The sequence below is a fragment of the Xiphias gladius genome, chromosome 11 (genome assembly GCF_016859285.1).
Source record: "Xiphias gladius isolate SHS-SW01 ecotype Sanya breed wild chromosome 11, ASM1685928v1, whole genome shotgun sequence".
Classification (NCBI taxonomy): domain Eukaryota; kingdom Metazoa; phylum Chordata; class Actinopteri; order Istiophoriformes; family Xiphiidae; genus Xiphias; species Xiphias gladius.
Window position 1 is genome coordinate 12130262 of NC_053410.1, and position 24225 is coordinate 12154486.

A 24225-nucleotide genomic window follows, 5' to 3' on the forward strand; every position below is an offset into this window, starting at 1 on the left:
CTCCGGGGATAAACAAATGACCTGCCTCATGTGTGTGCGGAGTACAGCTCAATCTATTCACCTGAATGATATGAGATGGCTATGAGGCAGCCACATCATTCAGGGCTTTTACAGCTTGTATTGACAGCAAGTGCAAGAAGGCCACAACTGGTAGAATACTGAGGGGAAAAAGAAAAAAAATCTGTAGTCTTTGCAAGTTTTCCAGCTGTAATATTTTGTACAAGCTGGAAACTTCTGATGTAGTAATCATGCCTTGGTGACAGGTACTTGTCCACCCCTAAATAACCAATAAATCCCCACACAAACATACACACAGCACATAAATTTATTTGACTACATCCAGCACCAGGAACTTTATTGTCCGCCTACATCCTCTCATAGCGTTTTGCAATCTTAAGTATGATTTGTACACAGTTTGCAAAGCAGTTTGCCTCATGCCTCTGCAGGATCCAGGCTGATATGCAATTGATGAGCATCCTCAAAGGGTCGGGGAAAAAAAGAACCTCTTGGGCTCGTTGCCAATTATGGCTACTGCTACCTGTTCCCACACAGATTTGTGTCTACACTTCTTTGTGGTGATGCATTGTAGTTGCTTTTAAGGCTGGTTGGTTTTAGTCAAACAAGTGTTTTCAGCCTCCGAAAGCTTTCTGGCATCACCTGCTAGAAATGAAGATGACAGAAATTCAGGTGCCAGCAATCCCCTATTCTTGTTTACTAAAAAAAGCCTAAAATATCAATTTAACTGGGTGTATAAACTGTACGTACAGGTATGGATATTATAACTGGTAGCCATTATTAAAACAAACTGACAACTGCTGGAGCTGAACAAGCTAATAGATTTCAACATTTAATACAACCTAATTTGAATCTCTGGACAGAAATAAGGATTTTGGAATCAGCGTCAGCTTTCATGTAATTCAAAATTGAACTTTTACTGGGAGGTAACAGATGTCACACAGTAATCAAATTACACTAATCCACTAACAAATATGGCACATCCTTATTTAATTTAGAGTCTCACCCACATGTCACACATGGTGGTTAGTATTAAACCAAGAGAAATGAAATCATCCCATTTTTTTTGATTATGAGTCAAAGAAGCAAATTGATCCAGCAAATGAGTTTTGACAGTGCAACTTGCATAATTCATGATGATGTGATGTGGTTTTGTTTTGTAGGCCAGACTAGAGTGTGGTGAGAACGGTTTAGGCAGCCCCTATGGAGCCATGAGTAAATGCATGAAACATGCTGTACAGTAGGTGGTCTCATACTGTATGTCCTGAGCATTACAGGTGCTTATGATGATTAAAGGATCTATTGCAACTTTTCATGAATGCAAATCACTGCTATGATGTATTGATTAAAATGACAAAAGAATGTCCGAGAGAGAAACATGGCCGTTTTGCTGCAGGAGATTTTGGTGTGAAAGAAATGATGAACAACACAGAATTAACCGATGATGCCGATAAGTACATTAAGCCACCAGCACTGATTCTAAAATGACAGCATATAAATAAATAGCAAGGCTGTTGACGCTACATCTGCTGAAGAAGAAGTCCACTACACAGTGGACTTCTGGGAAACTGTTGTTCAGCACATAAAAATATCCTAATGCAACCTCTAATTCAAGGCCACAGTAACTTTACAAAACATTTAGTCAAAACAAGGGTAAATATTATAACCTAAATTGTAAATGTAGTCACCTCAGTGCAATAAAGCCTATCATATACCATTTACTAGGTTACCGTCACCCACAACCATGTCCCTTTCACCATAATGACAGTCGTTACCCTCTGGTCTCCTGCACATACAATGCAGATACTGGGGAAAAAAAAAATCCATGTAGGTAAACTCTGTTGCCGAAAATGTGACGCTACAATATAACATTATTCTCTGGAAGCTTTTTACATATTAAATACTTTTTACAAAACATCATCACATATAATATCGTGTCAATTTCAGTTGTTTGTACGTGTGGAATTATCCGGGGACACTTACAGTGAGTAAGCTAAGCAGTCCGAGGCCTTCATCTATTCCTCCAACGCCATTTTAAAAGGTTGAAACCTTCAAGCCCCCCCAAAAAAAAAAAAAAAAAAACTTGCCAGAATAGAGAGGGCATTCATTACACTAACATGAAGTAACACAAAGTGGTATGTAACGCTTAGCTCTGCTGAAAAGAGAATGGACAGCCTGGATCTAAGACTCAAAAACCATCAATGCTTAAATACCAGATAGCTATGCATCTGTCTACACTGCTATGGCGATCCAGTTTCGATTACATGAACACGCTTTGGGCACATAAATAACACGGAATGTCTTTAATAGTTCAGTTATAGAGGGGGCTCTAATGCTTTGAATAACCTTCTGGTTGGTCAGAATTAGCTAACTGACGTTTTACATCAAGAGGAAAAGGTAAGCAGGGAACATCGAGTTTTGATTTAACTTTAAATTTAAAGTGTGTGTCACAGTAATCCTAATGTGAATCCGGACAAGCCTTGAGTAAAATATTCTTCACCCATATACATCCTGCAGAAGGCCGCATATCACTGGGAGAAAAATCAGAAAGTCGAAGCATCACTGTAAAAACTGAATAAACCACCGCTGCATGATGCTGAAATTGCTGTAATGGGCTCAGTTAAGAGTCTTAATCACACTTGCATGTAGTCGCTCCGAAGCTCAGATTCCAAGAACCAAGCCTTTCATCTATGATTTCATTCTGATATACAGCCTGGAGCTGCTCCGCTGATAATGTATGGGAGACTGACTTTGTGCATTCCTAGAATATTAGCTTGAGAGATATCCTAGGTATTGGAACTGACTCCTTTGCCTTGAATTTTAAGCAATTCTCTATTTAAATGTACATTGGCTTGACATGAGCCATGGGGCTAACCCATCTCTCTTGTTTCCAGCTTTGGAAGCGAATGATGAATATTCACAAATACAGCCAAAATTGTTAGAGGGCATAGGTGTGACATTTGTTTTTTTAAATTCTGACAGCTAGTTTTAAACCGGGCAGTGTTTCTTGATCACGTTGAATGATGTATATCCATATTTCTGGAATAAGTGTGCCTTTTGAATTTCAATCAATTTATAATCTGAAATTGGATAAATCCTTTCTGGAAAAAAAGTTTTCACTGTCTAAGACGCATACACTACCTGGAAGATTCTATTGGAATCATCTTTAGTTCTCCCATGTGGACAAAAATAGTTACAGTGACACATTTTACAAGAGAATGAGGTATAGTATGCAATATCCAAATATTAACTTAAGAATGAGGTTTGCTTCTTCACGTGACAACTAAAGGGACTGAATATGCAGTTGCTTAATACTTTTTAGACTCTCCCCAGTGTAAAATCTGAAGTGAATGAAAAACATGGTGATCAGCTCAAAGTCCCATTACAGCCTCTGCTAGTCAGACAGACTCAAGGCTCTTAACAGCGTAAGCTCATTAAAAATAAAACTACACTCATCCAGAAGTAACAAATTTATTATCTGTAAAATAAGTTCTTAAACATTATGTGACTGAGAAACAAGGTTTTCCTTAATTGGGATAAGACATTAAGAGAAACCTGACACGCGCAGCTTGAGTTTCATTTTTTTGGCCATTAGCTCTGTTTTGTGTGAAGAAAGAAAAAAAAAAAAAAACAAAAAAAAACACGTGTTCTCACGCTACAGAGCCTGTTCTCCCACTGTGGCGTGTGTCCAAAACCTCTTCAAGCTGAGGTGTCATTTACAGTATCACTAATACACTTAGCCAGTCTCCATTCAAAAAATTTGGCAGACAGTATTATGGGGGAGAAATCTCATTACTGACCAAACATGGGGCTTTATACTAACCAGGTTACTGCAGTGCAAGTAAGGTCCAATTTATTTGCTGTAACCTGATTTGTCCCAACAAACCGATTTCTTGTGTGCATGTCAACGTCATCAGTTATACAGAAAATGCCCACCTACAAACAGTAGGAATCACTGTATCAGTCCGCCTAAATATCAATCTCTCACTGTTGTCTTTGATGGATTTTTCATCCCATCCTGCGTCATCTGTAACTGACTAGGGGATTGTGAGATTGCTGTCTATGCCTAACTAACATCAGAGAGAGTGGCCTCGGCACAGCGCTGTGTCTCAGATAGAAATATGCACCTTAACAAAAAATTACTGTCCCAGCAGCATATCCTATCACTCTGATTTGTACCTACCTATCTTTTGAAGACAGTATACATCTTCAAAAATTTGCAAATTTTAATTATTTTATTTACTATTTAAACTGTTAAATAACGGGACTAAGAGTTTACAGCCATGTGAGTGTACAAGTGTGTGTGAATGGGTGAATCAGAGGCAATTACAAAGGGCTTTGTCCTGCAAAGGTTGGAAAAGTGCAACACAAGCACAGAACGGCTGACCCTATTCTACCCCTTGAACGCAGACCGGCCATTCGCAGCATAGAATCGACCAGCTCCCACTAGGGCACGACAACTATATGGCGGTGCTCCATAGACTCTCGTGCAATCGTCGCAGATTTCCGGCATTTTCATGCTAATTTTGTGGATTTCGAGTTGAAATTAACATGGTTAAATGTTGTGCCTGGGGAACTTGTAACAATGATACTGATCAAAGTCACGCCGATTAGATGAACGCAAAAACCTGTGGAGCTAACGTTAGAGTACAGCACATCATTCATTAACTAGCACTTCTATGCTACGCTAGCAGCTGAGGGTATATTAAATGTATACACATGCTTCTTTCGCTTTTTAATGATTTTAACAGTGAACCTATCCTGCTTTACAGAAACAGTGCTGTTCCTTAATTTCATAGCCTTCTGTCTCGATTGCAGGTGATGTGGTGGTTCACTTTTACATTGTGATCTGTAGGCTTTAGCTTCTATTGTCAACTTTTTAATGTGTTTTTGCTGTTGAGTCATTTTGCCATCCTGGATATATCCCTCAAACGCATACTGCAGACCCTTCTGTCTGCTTCTCCCTGAAATAGTTTGTGTTTCCAAAAATTGGATAATATTTCTTCAGGGAGTGCAGTTAGTGATGGTGTGGGCGCCATGCTAGCTCCGACAACCTGACAGACTAGCAGCGGGTAACAACTGTCAGTTGAAAATAAAAGTAGCGTGGAAGTCATATTTATAACTGATCAGATGGTTCAATCTCCACAGCAACCTGTCTTTTGCTTAACAACACATAATGCATTCTGTTTGTGAATTTCTTTTGCTTGAAAATAAGATCTAAACATGAAATATGAATAACCAATCATTTTAATGTCTGTTTAAGTCTAGTCTAATGTGAGGTTTAAACTAATCCACAATCCCATTACAGTGTTGCGGAAATTAACTCATGAAAGCTTCATATTTTATAAACAGAGGAACATAAATAAACCCAACGATACAGGCAGCTTTCAGTTTTTCTTATAAACATGATGGAAATATTTCCGTTCACTGTATCTTAAAGAAAACATAGGCCTTAAGAGAAGGTTTCACTAAGTTTAAAAAAGAAAACGTTTGCAGGCACACACACAAACATACAGTATATGTGTTTCACTACAAAAGAAAATTAAATTACTACCTTGATTCAATATACTGGAGAAGCATAAATCCACCAATAAGTCGTAAAAGTTGTGGTATAATGTATAATACACAATCAATATTTCACAACGAGGCAAAAACTTTGGTCCTTTCTGTTAACAGGCGGCTGTGTCCAACTCCAGAGACTCAAGGAGGCTTTAATTTACTTCAATTTTGTTGCAAAGACAACAGTTATGAGACAGAAAATGCCAGGATCATTAAAATTGCCCCAAGCGTTATTATTGTATCCACAAAGTTGGCATTGTTGTTTCAGTCGAGCAGTCTACTGATAATGCCATCAATACAGTCTTCACGTACAAAGGGGAAGATGCTACAGTTAAAGAACACTGATTCCCTTAGAAAGATGTGAATTAAAAAAATAAAAAAAAAACATTCTATGATGACCCTATTAATCTAAATTGACAATCCCACCATATTCTGGGGAAAATGAGCTTGAATAATGCAGTTAGGTTTGTGCGCTTGCACCAGGAACAGCAGTCATAAAAAAGCCATTTCTTTCTATTACCTTTAAAAGAAATCTGGTGAGAGAAAAAAAAATTGTTCGGGTGACCTGATGGCAGACTATTAATTTAACATGTTGTAATTTTCTCTGATCAAGCATAGGTAAACACTTTTAATTATATTAAGCAGCAGAGACATTTTACATTGATATTTAAAACCCCAAAGAACCCAAGTATTGTCATGCAATAAATTATACAGTGCAGTGTAACACATGAAATGCCTGTTTCTATAGCTAGCACAAAATGCTTTTCCACAGGAGCAGAAGTAATTATGCAGACCGTTTATCTCCACAATATACTGTAATTGCTGTCTTTATTTGCACATCAAACACTAAAACATGTCCTCAGCAGAAAAACAATAGCATTAACGCAACTAGTAGTCTAATAAGGGGCAAGTAGACGGGAGGTACAGGCTGTTGCAGGCCACTTTAAATCTGATAAAGACTGTCAGTGCCTTGAAATCAGACAGAGTTTACCATAAATCAGGTTATATAATAATAAAAAAATGGTTTGTTAGGAGTATAAACCATACAATGTTATAGATTTGTACAGAACAAGCCACAAAGTACTGTTTGTAGTTTATAATTGAGCCTCACTGAATGTCCCGCTCTCCTATTTTGCTCTCTAATCCACAAGTAGCAGGTGTTGTGCACTAATCCTGGCCTTTCAGCTAGGCTCTAATTATATATTGATGACCTCGCAATCATAGCTGGACGTGATCATAGAATTGAACAGAGACCAGTGCGTGTGTGTGTGTGTGTGTGTGTGCGTGTGAAACAGAGTAGGGAACAGAGAAAATGTGTTCAACCCTAAATCAGACATCTGCATAAAACTGATTAGAATAAAGTGGGATTCACAAGCAAGTGCAACGGGTTCCCACTCACACAACTGCACACACATGCAAACACATGCACGCACGCACACAGTAACTGCACTTAGTCTCTCACAAACAGAACAAGCACAAACACTTTGCAAATGATCAAACTCGTGTATGCATGGAACAGCAGTGCTCGTTTTGTTCGAGCAACAGATTCACAGCTATTTAACTGCAGCTCAATTGGCCCAGATGTTTCCTCATTTGCTAAGTTGCTATTATTAAGCAGAACAGATATATACAAAGTCGTGATCAGCAAAATTAAAGCCTGCCTTGTAAAAATATCAAATATATTTTTAATGTTTTTTTTTGTTTTTTTATATTGAAGCTGTTTAAAAAACAACCCATTCACCAAACCAAATGCACAGAATACGATTTTAGACATACTGCCAAAAATTATGACTGAATTATGACTGGTCAATGATTTTAAGGTTAGGAAAATGCCATCCCCAAGCACCCAGCTCTAAAAAATAGGTGAATTGTTTCACTAGTAACCAATGTCACTTTGTATCCATATTTCTGAAGTTTCCCATACAGTAGAAAAGTAGAGTGCATATTTCCATTTGTTATAAACAGGCAGGAGTAACGATAAGCTTTTCACTCATCAAAATGAGTCTCCCTTTGCTTTCTGCCCAATTAAATGTAAAATGCAGTAAAAAGTGAAAGTGTAATACAACTTGTACAAGTCTGCAGACAATGGACTCAAGAAGAATGTGATACACCACAACCGCAATCATCTCGTTGATATGAAAACCACAATGAATGTCCTGGGGCTGCTAGGAGTATCATCAGTGACTATATTTGTTATTTGTTGTTTTTGTGTTGAGTGAGATCTGACATTGGATGCGAATGAATTCCTTGCCTGAGATGTAAAATTTCAGACCAGGCAAGTATTTTTCCTTGGCAATTAAACTCAAAGGCAGTTAGGAGGCCAAACAGTTAGTTAACTCTGTTCACTTGTGCCCAATGGTGGTGCACTATGCCTTGTTCTTCTCTTCAGCCAGGGATAAAGACTTTTTCACCCCGTTTGGTAGAACATTTACAAATTATGCCATTGCTATTAGTACCGGACTACAATGAAAGCCCCATACATCAATTTACTTCCCTGCCGACAACTACTATTGTTTGCAGCCAGTGGAGTTCAGGACTGTGGGTATTTGAAGATTCATCATAGTAAGGCATAGTGCTACAGGCTTGTCTAACTGGAGTGTTAGCCCACTGTTGTGGAAACCTTCGACAAAAGGTGCCACTAATGGAACTAAAATGATAGACCTCTCAGGTAGGTCTGATGAAGATCCGTTTTAATTACAAAACCTGGCCCTAAATTTGAAGTATACTTTCAATTTTCATCTACTGCAATTTTTTTATTCTCAAAATGTGCCTTCAAAATGTGCCCTCAAAAAATCCATACATTTGTTACTGGCCCTGTCAGTCTCTTTCCCGCACCCGTGACCACAGAGGGTTCCGCGTGCTGCCCGCATCGTCTGGGACTGGGTTTAATGGCCAATCACTGTACATATGTATAGAAAGAAAGAGGAAGACAAAGAAATGTGAAAGACTTGAGACAGACTAACTACACAATTAATGTAAAGGAATGAAAGAACAGAGAGTATGGTCAAACTAATGATAAGCTCGTTGGAGACAAACAGTGCAAGGGATTAAATTAACTTTAAGCAGAGAAGCTAATGAGTCCATGGTGACTGAGAAGAACACTCACTTAGGCTGACTCATCTCATCAATTGTTTAAACATGCTAATACATTTAGACACTTTCTAGAACTGCCTCCAAGGGCCTTTGCTGGAAGCAAACCAGTAGACACCGGACCTGGTATTTTTCTCAGGAGAACAGCCTGCACCGCTCTATGAGAGCTAGTCATCCTGGATGAGATGAGAGACCTTTAAACAGACTGCATGGTATTTAGCATGCCATGTCAAGGCTGCTCTGTGGCCACTTGTCTTGGGTCTACATAAGAAGCACAAAGGTATAGGGATGGGAATTGATAAGATTTTATTGATACCAATGCAATTATCAATTCCTTTAATGATTCCTGATTAATTTTCTGTGTGGAAAAAAAGTAGGCCTAAAGAGGTTTTCGGCATCACTGTAACCATCTGAACAAGGTATAGAAATAGAGCAAGAAAAAAGGCATGAATGTGATTCAGGTGTGCAAATGCTCCACTGTTAAATCACTGTTTGCATTTACAGTGTTTCCCACGGGTTGAGAATTTACTTGTGGTCATGCGTGGTGACTGATGAGCATGAAGAGAATCATACGGTTGAGAGGGGGAGAGTGTAACCCACGTTATTTTCTGTACCTACAATTTACAGATGTCCTTCACATGCAAAATTATCGGTAGATAATTATAACATATAAAGATAAATTAACAGGCATACGTTTCTCATGGTTTGGACAATTTGGAACTGCTTCTCAGCTGGAACCGATTCTCGATTCCCATCCCTGCAGAGGTAAACTACCAATAACAGTGAAAGACAGGGGTTGACAATAGACTAGAGAAAACACCTTAAACACTGCAGAAGTTTTAAGTGCCTCACTACGTTAGTCTTCATACAGACTCGAGCAGCTGTCACTTCCTTTTCCACCTGACAAGCTTTGTGCGAATGTCTTTTATGCAGTTCAGAATCGAGCTTGAAGAGGCAGAGGCGAAACAAGGACATTGTTTCCTCCCAAAAAAGTGCACTTCCCATTCCCTGAATGATTGGTCTGAGTACTTGTGACAACAAAGGGGCATGAAGTGGTGGAAAGGTAAGGAGTGCTTTGCATTGGAGAGTCTCTTGATAGTGCGGCTCTCAGATAAAGTCTCAATTTTCATCACTATCTTATTTAAATAAAGAGTTTTATTTCTTTTTCTTTTTAAAAAAATTAAACCTCTGTAGATATAAAAATAAAAACCCTGTGCAAATTGCAATGAAACTGGACTTAACTTACCATCAAATAATAAATGCCTTTATTGTCGAGATAGGCATGCAAGCTGATACTGGGCCTCATTCTGCACCGCGCTATCTAATAAGTGATGATATTACCAGCTTGCGCTGAGCACTTGGAGTTTTTATCATCAACTTTTCTTTTGCATGGCTTAAGACTGGCGATGACTGTAGCCTTAATGAGAGGCTTATAATGAATCAATCAAATGGTGTAAATGCCATAAATAACGCAGCAGCTCTAGGTTGAAACTGGTACTCTTCACATGTTGCAAGAAATTCAACCTTAGACAGTTTTATAAATCAATTTAATTCCCAAATGGATGAAAATATATGTGTTAAGGCTCATCTGAAGAGAAACAGTGGTCCATGGCTAAACCTAACTCCTGCTCTGAGAATTACTGCGCTAAAGCCTAGCTGCCAGCACTGCATTCTTCAACCACAGCTCAATAGGATCAATTAGCCATTAAACCACTTGTTTTGAACATTCAGTGTATCCAGGGGGTAATGTTTAAGGTTAAGCATATATTTTAGTGACTGATATGGTTATTTTCATCATCATCCAATGGAAGATTTTTACTTCGATTGTCTCATTCAAGTGGGTATCTGATTTCCTCAAGATGTAATGATTTATCAGCATTTAGAGTGAATCTACTTTGGCAGAATGCTAAATTGACTTCTCCTTAATAAAGCCCTTCAGCAACACTTATTTCCGATTTCTTATTTCCGGTTGCTCAGTATGCAGACGGTTGAGAAGATCCTCGCACGCTTCAGGCAACAGTTGATACAAATCATGAATTTGCAGAGACAAGATAAAAGCTAGGAGACCGCATCCTCATTTATGGACACACTGATTTCCAACTGCTGTGGTAGGAAGCTTTCTGTCAATGAGAAAATACTCCCTCTCCCTCTCCCTCTCTCTCTCCCTCTCTCTCTGCCTCTTTCCACTCGCCACATATCCAGCTGCGCCTATCCAGTGAGATAGAAATCTCTTAAATCTGATTAACTGCTTCTGGATTTAGCTCATAGGCTGAATAAGTAAAAGGAGCCTATGGAAAACATGCTTTGTTTTCCCAATAGAGATCTGTTCCCCACAAGTGAGAGAGACTTTATGTGTTGTGTCTGGCACTTGTCAGTGGGTCTGCAGAAGCAGCAGCTTGGATAAATTAAACATGTTACGCTTCATTTGAGCAACTGGGTTGCTATTCCCAAGTGACATCAGTTTTTCTAAAGTGAAAACCTCCAAGAATGAAACATAGCAAGCTGATATAAAGAAAAAAAAAAAAAGCTATGCCCAAGAAAATGGGTTTATTTCACTTTATCTGTGCCAAGGTTTACTGTCTTAACTGAGACAAATATAATTCCACCCCAGACAATCAATGAATGAACAACTTTGGAAAAAACACAGTGCCTTGACCTCTTCCACAGGAAACTCTGTCCTTTCTTGGCTCTTCTAACCAATGTGAAATTTGTCCTTTTGAGGAGCAAAGGGAAACAGGATTTTATATGTATTTTTTTGTCTATCTTTTCTGACCTCGACCAAACAAAGCCAGACAGACGGGTGATTATGTTGTTTTCTTTCCCATTCACTGCCATGAATGAATATAAAAGGCAAATGTTCAGAAAAGATGAAATCTTATTATGTGCCATTTGTATGGTTTCTGTGTGACATAAAAGAAGGGATGAAACACATTTAGAAGGATAATTGCTTTGGTCAATAATGGCGGGTTGCCTGTTTTACATTCCATTATGGGGAGGACGGGCTCTAGGCAGTTTCATCAAGTAGTGATAAATAAAAGGACAGTGGAGCCAGAAGAGACCCATGTCCCAGGTAAATTAGTGCTTGATGACGAAGATTAGAGCAAATCCCTCACACACAGAACATCGGCACATGTGGGGCGAGAGGCGCTTTGGGATGCGGGCTTAGCTACCTCCATCTCATACATTCCCCCGGCAATCGATCAAAACCCCAAATCACAGCTGCACACACAGAGAGGAAGGAGCAAGGGACACAGTATGACAGCCTGAATTGGAAGCTATTGCATTGACGAAGGGAGGCCTCATTTGACACAGAGACACCCAAGCATACTTTGGGGATTCAAATATGCACATAGGGTGTATGCATATGTGCACGCAGACAATTTCCCTCTCTAAGACACAAAACCACCCACAAAGCAGTGCCCAGAGCACATATAGCCAGTAATTGGAGCATCTGTGAAGTAGTATTCAGACTGTATAAAAAAAAACCTCTGGATCCTATCGGTAGTGAGAGTTGCTCATTAAACTCTGTTAACCTGCAGTACTAATATCTGCAGGGAGAACCGAGTGAGACAAACACACACCTGCTCCATTTAGGTAAATGCATTCATCAATCCCTCAATGAACATATAGTTCCTCCCCAAGCAGCACTGAGCACTCCCTCCCTCCCTCCCTCTCTCTGTCACACACACACGCGCACAAACACACACACACACACACACACGCGCGCGCACACACACACATACACACGCACACACGCATCAACAAAATGCAGATGCAAACACTCAAATACTCATAGCAAAGAGACATGAGGGTGAGTAAAACTACAGAGTGCTGAGAATTGGGTGCAGGTGACTGAGAAGGCAGAAAAAGATGAAGGAGGAAAAGAAAAGGAGGAGCAGAATAGTTTCACGTGACCCACTCAAGTGCTGCGCGTCTTCTGTATGCATCGGTGATTCCTGTACTGCCGTAGCACAGGTACACCACAGTAAAGACAACCTGCCCAGGGAGTAGACTACTCATTAATAGAGCCCCATGTCACATCTGTATGCCAAACACCATCTGTGGTGTTTGGCACAAACATGCGCACAAACTGACAAGCACAAACGCACACGCACACCTCCACTTTACCCTGGGAGAGCAGCACACGTATACACACCACGAAAAACTAGAATTTATTTTGTCTAGCATTTAAAATACAATCAAAATGACAATTCAATATATGTCTAACACATCATATCCTGTAACCAACCTGCCTCTCTTACACTACAACACTGAACAGTCCCAGTTGGGGAAGTAATAATATGTATAGCATTACCAAAGCATCAGCCACTGTAGTAAAGAAACGATCCCAACAGTGTAATCCATGTCACTTGAGGGCAGAGGCATTTACCATACTGGAATACAGAATAAAGTGGAACTATAAATAAGTAAGCAGCGTAGGTGGGCAACTGTTTGCTACATACCGTTGGGGCTCTCCTCGTCAATGGTCACAATGGTTGCAGGGGGGCCTGGACGGGACAGCTTACACTCTGCATATACAAGGATAAAGCAAATTAACAGAGATGAAGCTCAATTCCTGTTCGCTATATTTAAGTGATTTACTTTGCAATCCCAAAAGTATATTGTGCTTCATGGCAACTTATAAAAATGACTGCATATTAGGGAGAATAAAATACAATACAAATAGATTTAGTATAGAAAACTAAAATGTGTTGATATACAACAGTTCATTATATTTACATTTACAACAGATTTACTCAAGTACTGTGCTTCAGTTTAATAGTGAGATACTTGTACTTTACTTGAGTCATTCCATTTTATGCTACTTCATAATTCACTTCACTTTGGAGGGACACATTGAACTTTTTGCTACATTTATTTGACAACTATGATTTTTCTTTTAATTAAGACTTTACATTTTATAAAAGCTTTTTATAAACTCATAAAATGCAAAGCATTGTTAAAGATTAAATTAGCAGCTCCCAAACTTTTTGGCTCACAACTACAAAAAAAAAAAAAAAAAAAAAAAAGCAGTGTCTACTCTGGGCTCCTCATCCTGTTTCAGATGTCTATGAGTTGTTTACAGATCCACAAAAGACTTCTCATTTAATTTAAATGACTGTTTGAAATTCAAAGAATTAAAATTATCCAATATTTCACAAAAAAAGCAAGAAACATCCAAAAAATTAAGAGTTCGAGGGAATGTGTGTGCGTCTGCAGAAGAAATTTTTTTTTTTTTTTAATTTCCTACCACATTAATCTGTAAAGCAGTAAAACAGTACTTACAGCATAATAAAGTAGTATTAAACTATCGGTCACAGGAGCCAATTTTCAGCAGAATGAGTCATTTTACTTTTGATACTTTAAGTACATTTTGCTGCTAATACTTTTGTACTTTTAGTGAAATAGAATTTTGAATGAAGGACTGATAAACAGTATTGTCTGACTATAGCCAATGGCAATGCTTGAACATTACAAAAAACACACAAAAAAAAACAAAAACAAAAACACTGACATACAATCACTGACACTGTAAATATTTCATTGGTCTGAGGAAATAAACCTCAATGTTTTTTCAGTGTGTTCCTGTCATGCCATGAGCTGTCATACTGACATCTTTTTATAGAAGGTGGCATCAGTGACTGCCACCAGACAAACATCAACACGAATGGACTGTACGAAACTGACACCAGACAAACAGGGTGGTCAAAGCATGTGGCAACATCATAAACAAAGCACTGACGAGAGTGGCTTCACAGATGGAGGTCACAGCAGATAGATGGTACGAGCACATGGGACACAGGTAATGGCAGCTTGACAGACAGCACCAGATGGGGCAGATGGAGAGGTGGAGAGGAGGAGACAGGAGGAAGGGAGATGATAGTGTGGAGGAATAGGTGCTGCAAGGCAACGCGCTCTGCAGCTGATGTGAGGAAAAGTTCAGGATTAAATGTCTTTCAGCAGGGAAGACAGGGAGGAGATATAGGTAGAGGGAACTAGTGAGAGGGAATATAGGAATTTAATAAAAAAAAGGATAACAGACAACGAATGTTTGCCCTCTTACCCTCATACTGCCAGTCTGAAGGGGTCAGGGGTTAGTTGAGCCAGAGAGAAGCAGAGCAGAAGCATGGAAGAAAAGAAAAGCATGACACAGTTGGTTGAAGATCAGCTCTAATGTTAGGAAAGGAGAAAAAAGATCATTATAAAAAAAGAACAGATATTAGAAAATAGCAGAAAAGAGAGGCAGTTTCAGAGAGGATATACTGTAGAACCCTTCACTAGAGAAATGATGGGTGTTAGTGAACAACACAAGTTTTGCCAACATGGCTAGCACATCCCCTCTTGCTGCCAGTAGCTGCCGGCTGACATTATTCCATAAAAGAGGTAGAGGAGCGCATTACAAATATGAATCAATTTAAAAACTAAAATACTTTATCTCTGTAAATTAAGTGGTAGCATTTTTTCTGGACAAGGAAAAACAGCATGAAAGAGCAAATGGAACCTGTATTCAAGTTGTTGAGCATCTTTTCCTGGCTCTTTTTTTTTTTTTAATAATCACTCTGCCTCCATTGTGTAAGATATTGAATATCAAGCAGCTTGCTGCAGGAGGTGTCCTCTTACATTACATGTAATCAGAGATAGAGAAAAAAAGACACATGGTCAATGGCACCACATCAGCAGTCAACGCTCTAGGGTTTCACACACCTTCTGTTTCTCTGACTTCAGTTGTGCAACTGTGCACCTGTTGCCAGGTGCAAAACAGTGGATAGTTTTCTTATGAAATATGCATGCCCATGAGCCTTCACTAATGTGGTGGTTTAAAAGGGCATATTAATCAGAGATAAAAACCTTAGGATGTGATGTTGCCGCAGTTTTTTTATTATTGCTGTTTCCAAAGTGCAGATACACTCACAATAACTGGCAATTAAATGGCAATGAAACCCTGGGGCTACAGTATGGAATATTTCTCATCTGGCTCCATATATGAAAATCCTTTCTCAGTGCAAGTAAATGTCGTTAAGCATACACAACCTTTTATAAATCTAAATCCTTCTGGAACAATTATCAACACATAGGCCTACTTATTGTATCTTGCACTTCTAATTCCTACGGTGCACTCACTTCATTTTCAGAGTTCCATGATTTTTTAGCAATTAGAAAACCTGTAACCGTCAGCTAAAGAAATAGGAGGAGGAGGGTTTCCTTTAATAGCAACTAAATGAACACAGCAAGTGGGTCACACCTTGCAATCGGAGACATAAACAACAAGCAACATCAAAATAAGTATGCAAATTTGCTGAGAGAATATACTCTGCATGAAGTAGAAAGAGTGTGCACATGTTGTGCGTGTGTTTGAGTGATTGTGTGGAATAATAGATAAGGATCACAGTCTGTTTTGTTAGTTTTGCATACGTGTTCAGGCACAAGCGTGTGTGTGTGTGTGTGTGCGCGCGCACATGTGCATATGAGTAGCTTTAAGTGGTAGTTGCAGTAGTAATAGCGAAATGTGAAGAGTCTGCTTTGAACACAAAAGGCAGAACAAAGAAGATATAAAGACTAGCGCCTCTATTTGCAGTGTTAACAGTCCTATATTGCAATCAGAGCACAAACATATGTTGCGCTGAGGAAGGAAGGCCCCTACATACACGCGTTTGTATTCAATTCACGCATCACGCGCAAACTCGAAGCAACAAAGCCTGTTCTAACTGAAATGATCCAAACACATTTATACCTTTTCGCAGCAGTTGGTATTTTCTAATGAGATTCTACATCAAGCTTTCCTTCCATTTTAAAAGCCTTCCAGAATAATGAGAAAGCATAAAAATGTTCTCCTGCCAATTCACTTACCAATGGCTGTCTGGGTTCATAAGAGAATGTGCCAAATAGTCTTACCAGATCTCCCGTACACACCTTCTGCAGCACTCAAGATAATAATGCAGGAAGAAACTCGCAGACCCTCACATGTACAAATATATAGTAAACATATGAATGGAAAACTACTATTACATTAATCCACCAATCTGACAGATCACTACCAATCCTTAAATACTCCATGCTTGAATCAGGATGTATATAGCAGGCTGACTTGATTCAAAAAGGAGAGAGTGGTAGCAGAAAAAGAGATCATTTTTGTGCATGGAAAAGTTTGTGTGTCGAACTGTGGAGGAGAGTCAAGAAGAAAATAGATGCAGTTGTTTAAAATGGTAACCAGAGCATAAGAGTGGGAGCTAGATAAAAGACACACAGCTCAGGGAGAGGGGTATGTAGCATCATGGGGTGCTCGGTTACTGAGGTCTGTAGGTTTTCAGCAAGACGTTTCACCAGAATTGCACTTGTTTGAGTTTTTAACAGTAACCTGATTTAAGAACAGAAGGTCTGTGCCTCTTACAAACTTTATTTCTTGGGGAAAATATTTTATTAGCTAAGATTTTTTTTTTTTTTATTGGAAAGAGCCGTAGGCCTTGGTCTTGATACAAATCAATACCACTGGAAAAGAGGAAGCTTACATCATGTGCCAGTAGATGAAAGAAATGCTCCAGTTTTACAACTTCATCTCCATGTCTTTAACGGTAAAAAGTTTGAGGTTAGTACACCAGCACTGTGGTGATATACCGTACAGTAGTCGTAAAAAATACACAATGGTCAAAAGCCACCCTGTGAGTAGTATTCAGGCTGATCAAGGACAAACGGAGAGAATTCATATAGAATTCATAAAAAGATTCCAGCTGCCCAATTTCCAATCACATTTTGTTGGAATTCTAATCACTGGTTGAGTGCTGCTCTGTCTGACGATACTTGTACAGTATATTTTTGCTACTTATGTTCTTTACATTTTTATGTCAGCAGTGTAATAATATGCAGTTTGATTGGTTTCTAGACAATGTCAACGTAGATATCAACGGTAGCTAAGATGTAACAGGGCAACGTAAACATTTTTGACTGACCCTTCCTTTTGGTTTGTTGGCATGTTGCGCCTTGTTGGCTTCACATGGGAAAACTAAGGGCTGAGGTCACATGATCACCCTTAACAAAACAAGCAGTCTCATTATCAAATTAAGTACTTTTACATATTTCACAGGTGACTTTATAGTGACTGTATTGGCTCTCTCTGATTCCTCAGCAGATGCCCAACAGGCTTTTGTTCAGTAAATTTCACGAAACATTTCTTTAAATGACCTGATCTCTCAGTTCGAAATGAAATGAGTGGGTGGTGGTGGAGTCAGGGATTTAAAATCAGCAGAATCGTAGCAAATGCAACAAGAAGCATTCAATCATTAATAGGTTATCAGGGCACTGCACACTTCAGAGACCTTATCTGAACACAATCAAAATCTTCAAATTTTGAAATCGGGTCAGGATTCATTGAAATTCACTTTGGCATATGCAGTGGTGGGAATAATTTAATAGTCAACTGGATGTTTTGGGGAATGCAAAGGGTGTCCAGATACTACTACAGTGGAGAAAATGAAAGCTTTCATATGCATCACCAATGTGTGTTTTTGTCTGTACAAGGTTCTTTTATCATACTTTTTAAATGAGATGGTCTGAGACGCAGACAGCCTCCTAAGCAATTCAAGCCTTCACAAGGCAGCTCATCGACCGCTATATTACTGGAGCAACAAGGCAGTGGTGAGATGAATTCTGCTCACTGACATTTAGTTTCAAAAGGCATTTTTACCTGCCACTCGATTCAATAGCCTGTGCTTTCCTGTGGCTTCATCTGCAAAAGCACCTTTTTAGCAGCCGATAGATCAAACTCCTGCTACAGACTCTAAAAACAGACTTTAAGGACAACTCACCTAACAAGCAATGTGGTCCAACAGGCTGCAATGTCAATCAATCTAGCACACCTTTACAACAAACTTACAAAAGGATCACAGGCATCTTACTTAGAAATGCAAATCATTTCACCTTTACAGCAAAGCATGCTTCTCTCTAGATGTGGGCGGCCACTCATTAAAAACTGTCAAAGGAGAGGGAGGGAAGAGAGGCAGAGAGGGTAACATTCTTGAGAAAGGGCAGAAGCAATGACATGGAAAGTAGGAACACATTTCTCATCCTTTCTCATCCCATAAAACATCTTATACTGAATGTCAATATACAACCATAAATGCGTGAACCCTCTCATATAAATATCAGGCAAGGAAATGTCTGCCAGAGCCTACAGAAAGTTCTTCTGACAAGGCCTTGAAAATCTGGATGAGATCTTTTCTCTTCTTTCAGCCACAGTGCCAGTGTCCCCACCTGAGGGAGGGATGTCCGTTGACCTCTGGTTTGACCAGCATCTAAAGGTTGAAGGTTAGAGGTATAACTAAACCCTGGAATAGCAGACAGCCCAGGACAGAGATGAGTGGAAAAGGAGCAAACAGGGAGACTGTTTTAATTTCCCAGTTGGATTTGTGGAGTTTACTTTGCATGAATCTATGTCAAGTGGGGCAGAGGGACATTCTGGGACAGGCCCATTGGGGCCTGGCAAAGGACATTGAGACAGACAAAGGGCAGCTGTCCAGTGGCACACATTGCCAGGTAATAGCTGCTCATGGGCAAGCAGCAGGTCAAAACAGATGAGTAGGCTGTGTTATAGTAAGGTTGGCTGGCTCCAGTTGTCCACAGGGGTTGGCAGTCAGAGCTGTGCATTACAGAATGCATAGCTCTTAACATTATACACATAAGGTCGCTTCTTGTTCTGAGTACAATCCACTGGTCATTTCTCTGTCACATCTCAACGCCTTTAAATGTTTAGATGTGTGATATTTATAGCTCATACTGTAGATTAGCGTTTTGTATTTAATCGTGTATCCTAAATAGATGTGTATTAGATACAGTATGTGTATCCATTAAGACAAGGAAGGCAAATCACATACAAAAGCCTACAAAATAAGGTTTGAAGACATACTCTTGACAAAGCCAAACATTATAAGCCTCACAAGGACAGCACTAATTGCATGTTATTGAGTTTGACTGCATTACAATGTGTGGCTGTTTCTTTTATTGTCCCCACCCCTTTTATTTTAGGGTTCCCTTACATCTAAGTAATATGTCATGACAGACACTGCTTTTATAGAACAGCTTTTGTACCAAACATAGAATTTTTTAAAGCTTTAGACACACTGCAATTGTAATTTTTGTTTATACTTTAATTACAATAATCCCTTCTACACGGGAAAAGTCACACTTGGCTGCCTGCACATATGCAAAACAGTTGCCCTGTGACATACCAGTAATATATCAGTAAGTAAAGGCCACAGCAGGCAGAGCCTGAAATGAGTTGCTGAAAATGTTAAAATTAACACATTCAAATGACAACAATTTAAAAGCAATTAAAAGCAATTCTGTTTTTGAGTGGACTTTATAAGCACTTTATTAACTGTATTATGAATTACAGCCTAAAACTCAGTTCTGAGTGGTAGGTTTAGCCACTTGGAGCTTAGAGAGACTACTTACAATGTTAGGTCTTGAGGGCAGATGAGGTTGACTGTTGCTGTGACAACCAAGTCCTTCAGAGAGGAAATAACTTCAAAGCAATTTGGCAGCAATCTATTTAAATCTTTTATAAGGGAAGATGTTAAAAACTTTCAAAAAAAAAAAAAAAAAAAAATGGACAAATTTATTACCAGACTTGATTGGGAAGGTGAGGCGGGTGAGCCATTAGGGAGGAAGTATAAATGTTCAAAATTCTGTAATTGCTGTTTTGTTTTAACTGATTTGTGCCGTCCTTTGTTAACACTTCTTAACTATCCTAAACTCCTGAGTGTAATAACAGTAACTAAACATAATCAACATATAACAAGCAAAAGCTCTAAATTTCGGTCTCTACTTTATGCTCAGTGCTCAAGTAGCACATAAGTTCATTTATATTTTCTCAGACCTCCAACTTGCCGTCTGCAGTTCACTGCAGTTCATAATGAAGAAATCCACAAAACTTTTTCAGTGCAAAAAGCACTCAGTGGTAGAAAAAGAAAAAAAAAAAAAAATGAAGTTGTTTTTACAGTTAAATTTTCAGATTTGTCTGCTAACGTTCTTAGCATTGATCTGTTGCAGTTCCTTACAGTACATTTCAGTTGTTCAAGTCATCACAGTCTGGCTAGCTATACATTTCACGTTGTTTTATTACTGTACTTAACTGATTACAGTCACATCTCAAATATGTTATTAGAAAAGGTACTGTTGATTTTCCAACTGCTAAACTTTTCCAAGAATGTCATAATGGTGTTCTATCTGCCTCAATAGTCACAGGAACTTTAGAATAGGAAACAAATATTGCACATTATTTTTGCAATTGTATTTTTTGGTTTAATACTGACATTTTGGGTGCATACTGCCTTGTGTACCTGAAAGGTTTTTTTTCTCTACCTAATTTGAAATATGAGGCTCAGTTCACTTTTTGATATGTAGTACTTTACCGTTTTGTTTAATGTAACATTAGTGGATTAATTATTTGCATCTAAAAACACTGATTGTGAAAAATGACTGGCTGAATATTCAGGTTACTTGTATTATGAAATCATCGAGGAGAAATATTTACACTACATTGCCACTGCACTTCCCCAACACAACAGATCTGACTTAGTTACAAACCAATAAGGATTATGGCAGCTAACAAGAGACCATCTTCCAATGGGATCACACCAGCTGTTGACGCCTGTCAACAAGATGACCCGACCCATGAGGCGTCAAAGCTGGTGTGATCCCATTGCGAGATGGTCTGTTTTACCTAATGGTCTTAGAGTGGACAGGAATGACTGATCCTGTAGAGTGTAGAGTGATCTGTGACTTAAAACGAATGTGGGCCAGGGGCATAAAGTGGGGGGCCAATGCCAGTTCCCTACTCCCCATCCACTTCGGGCACCTTTGCTCGGAACACAACGATCTTCGAACTCAGCCTTCATTTTTATCTCAACTACACACCTGTAAAGCTTCATGACTGTATCTTGCATGGTTGTGATGCAATTGCAGTGACAAAATCTGTCCACAGAAAGACCAACCAACCAACAGGCTGACTGACTGAACTGAATTGAACTGGAAATTTATCAGCCATGTTGTCGTGGCCGGTAGCAATTCAAGAATTCACACCGAACTCAATGCAAAACAATACTTGGGAATCTGTAGCCCTTTTCATACAGACTGTACAAGGCAGGAATGTTGCGCCTTTATTCTGCCTCGCCGTTCTGTATCAAAAGGTACAAACATGGAATGGGAGGGAATTGTTCTGGCACTAAGCTGGCAGCAGAAGTAGCCCCAGAGCTGGATTGACATCTGTCTAAAAGGAAGAGACGGCATGGCGGGACAGATGCTGACACTGTTGTGTTACATGTCACACCTCTGATTCCAGAATGCAAGCGTGCTATTTAAAAATAAATAAATAAATAAATAAATAAATAAAACACACACACACACACGTAGACATTCAGCCTTTCCTTTTCTTGTGATGTGGAGACAGTGCTGTGTGCTTCTTCTTGCAGCGTGTCTATGTTTGGCACAGAAAAGCAATCACTGCCTCTTTCTCTGTCCATTTCTTTCTCTCCACATCTTCCCCCCTTACGAATTGTTTGGAGTGTGGGCCTCTCTTTGGGGTTTCTGTAATTGTGTGTATTTGCTTATTTTTAAGGGTCACAAGTGGGGGAGAATATGTCATTACGAAATGTAATGAAAATGAGAGACAGGTGGTGAAGAAAGAAAAAAAGGGGGAACAGGAGCAGCAGTGATTATAGCATTGATGAAGAATGTCAGGGAGATAACAGGTAGAAATGAATTCCTGCAGCATCTTGTAAATCATTAGTGGCTGATAAAGGGAGAGAGAAGGGGATTACTTTACTGATGTGTCCGTCTGTGAGGTTAACCCCACAGGCAGGGGAGCAAAGGTTGCAATCACACTCTCAGTGAACAGTTCAGCATGCACACGCTCACATACTGAGCTCCAGGATGGGCCTGTTTGTACAGAAACCAAGCACTGGGTCCTGTCCTACCAAGAGTGGCCCACTCCTTTCTTATGCTCGGAGAGACTGATTACAGCCTACTGGCAAGCAGATTAAAACCCCTTCCCGCTGTCACTCCACTACTCCCCCACTCCACAGGCTTCTGCTGCAGCCAGACACAGGCTGCACATCTGGCCCTTAATCAGACAATCCCAAAAATAGACAAACAATTGTGGGTCAGTTTGGGTGTTTAGATGGGATGAGAGGGAAAGAGAGGGAGACAGGCAGAGATACAGAAATAGTGAGAGACAGGAAGGTGGGCTGATGTCACAAGACAGAAGTTTCCACAGGCATGTTTACTAATCCACACCTCACCATACACACATGCACGACCACAGAGACACACAATACAGCTGAGCCTGTTTGTGCAAAAATGCATTTGTCTGATGTGGATTTAGTGACGGAGGGATTTGGAGGTATGGACGGTGTACATCTGGTCACTGTGCTTTGGACTGAAGTTTGACCTTTCATTACCATTTGTTAAACTGCTGGGCCTGCTAGTTTATACTCAGACAAGGATCGATGGACATAGACGAGGTGCACCGCAGGATTAAATGCACATGCACAGTTAACAATTATTCTCTGTTGAGAGAGACCATTGACCATTGTACCTACAGTACAGCAGAGTCAGAGTCAGATGATATGAGGTAAGGGGGAGAACATGAAAAAATAGCCCATGTAAGGGAGGATTATTAATGAAAAATGAAAGTCACAAAAAGGTGTTAAGGAAAGGAATTAAGGGACATAATACAGAGAGAATGTGGAAGGAGAAATAGAGGAGGGAAACAGAAAAACCGAAAGAACAGTCCTTGAATTTTCTTAATGGCTACTCCCCATTACTTGAGACTTCTCAGACATTATTGTCTCGCCAGATAACGAAATTCTTAGCTCAATACTTGTTTTTTATGTTCTTTTCCATGGTGAATTAGCTATAAGTCAGTCATTATTTGAAAATGACATTAATATTCATAAATACGCTTTTGTCTTCAATATGTAACCTATTTTAAGATATTCCTGCATGAATGCATTAATCTGAGGAAGAACAATACCACTGAATAACAATGCTTTTTTTTTTTCAATTAAATCAACTAATAGATTAATTATAGGAATCCTAACGTTTCTCAAGGTCAGCTCTATTTTCTCACGCGTGTTCACATTAACTGGAAGTCTGAGTTTCATAATGTCTCCCTGTTAATTAAATATATGCTTGAAAAGCACTGTGACGTCCACTGGCTCCAAAGTTCAGTGCCATTTAAACATTTTGTAGTTGCTATTTTCATTTGAGAGACAGACAACAAACAAGTTTACAGTGCCAAAAGCCAAGGGCGCCTTGAGGTGAGCAGAGCAGGGAGATTTATGAGTGAGATGATGAAGGATGCGGTGTTGAGGGAGGTGAAAATCCCCACTCAAACCGAGATCATCCCTGGATGACACTGGATGGCGAAGGGAGGCAACAACAGCACCCACATTTGCCCCCACCCATCAAACCCCTACAGCACTGATGTACTCTGTCTCACGCTACATAAGTATTTCTGTCTGCAACGATTCAAATTAGAGGCTGCAGCCACATCCATGATCGGCAGAT

General features: G+C 39.5%; 1 protein-coding gene across 8 annotated transcripts in view; it reads right to left on the reverse strand.

Moving 5' to 3' along the window:
- The window catches only part of LOC120796251 (protocadherin-15-like), a 202379-nt gene that overhangs the window by 113708 nt on the left and 64446 nt on the right, over positions 1 to 24225 (reverse strand). For all 8 annotated transcript variants that reach the window (XM_040138837.1, XM_040138838.1, XM_040138831.1 and 5 more), the window contains one exon: positions 13128 to 13193. In XM_040138837.1, the coding sequence (XP_039994771.1) occupies positions 13128 to 13193 (66 nt within the window). The remainder of the gene's footprint in view (positions 1 to 13127; positions 13194 to 24225) is intronic.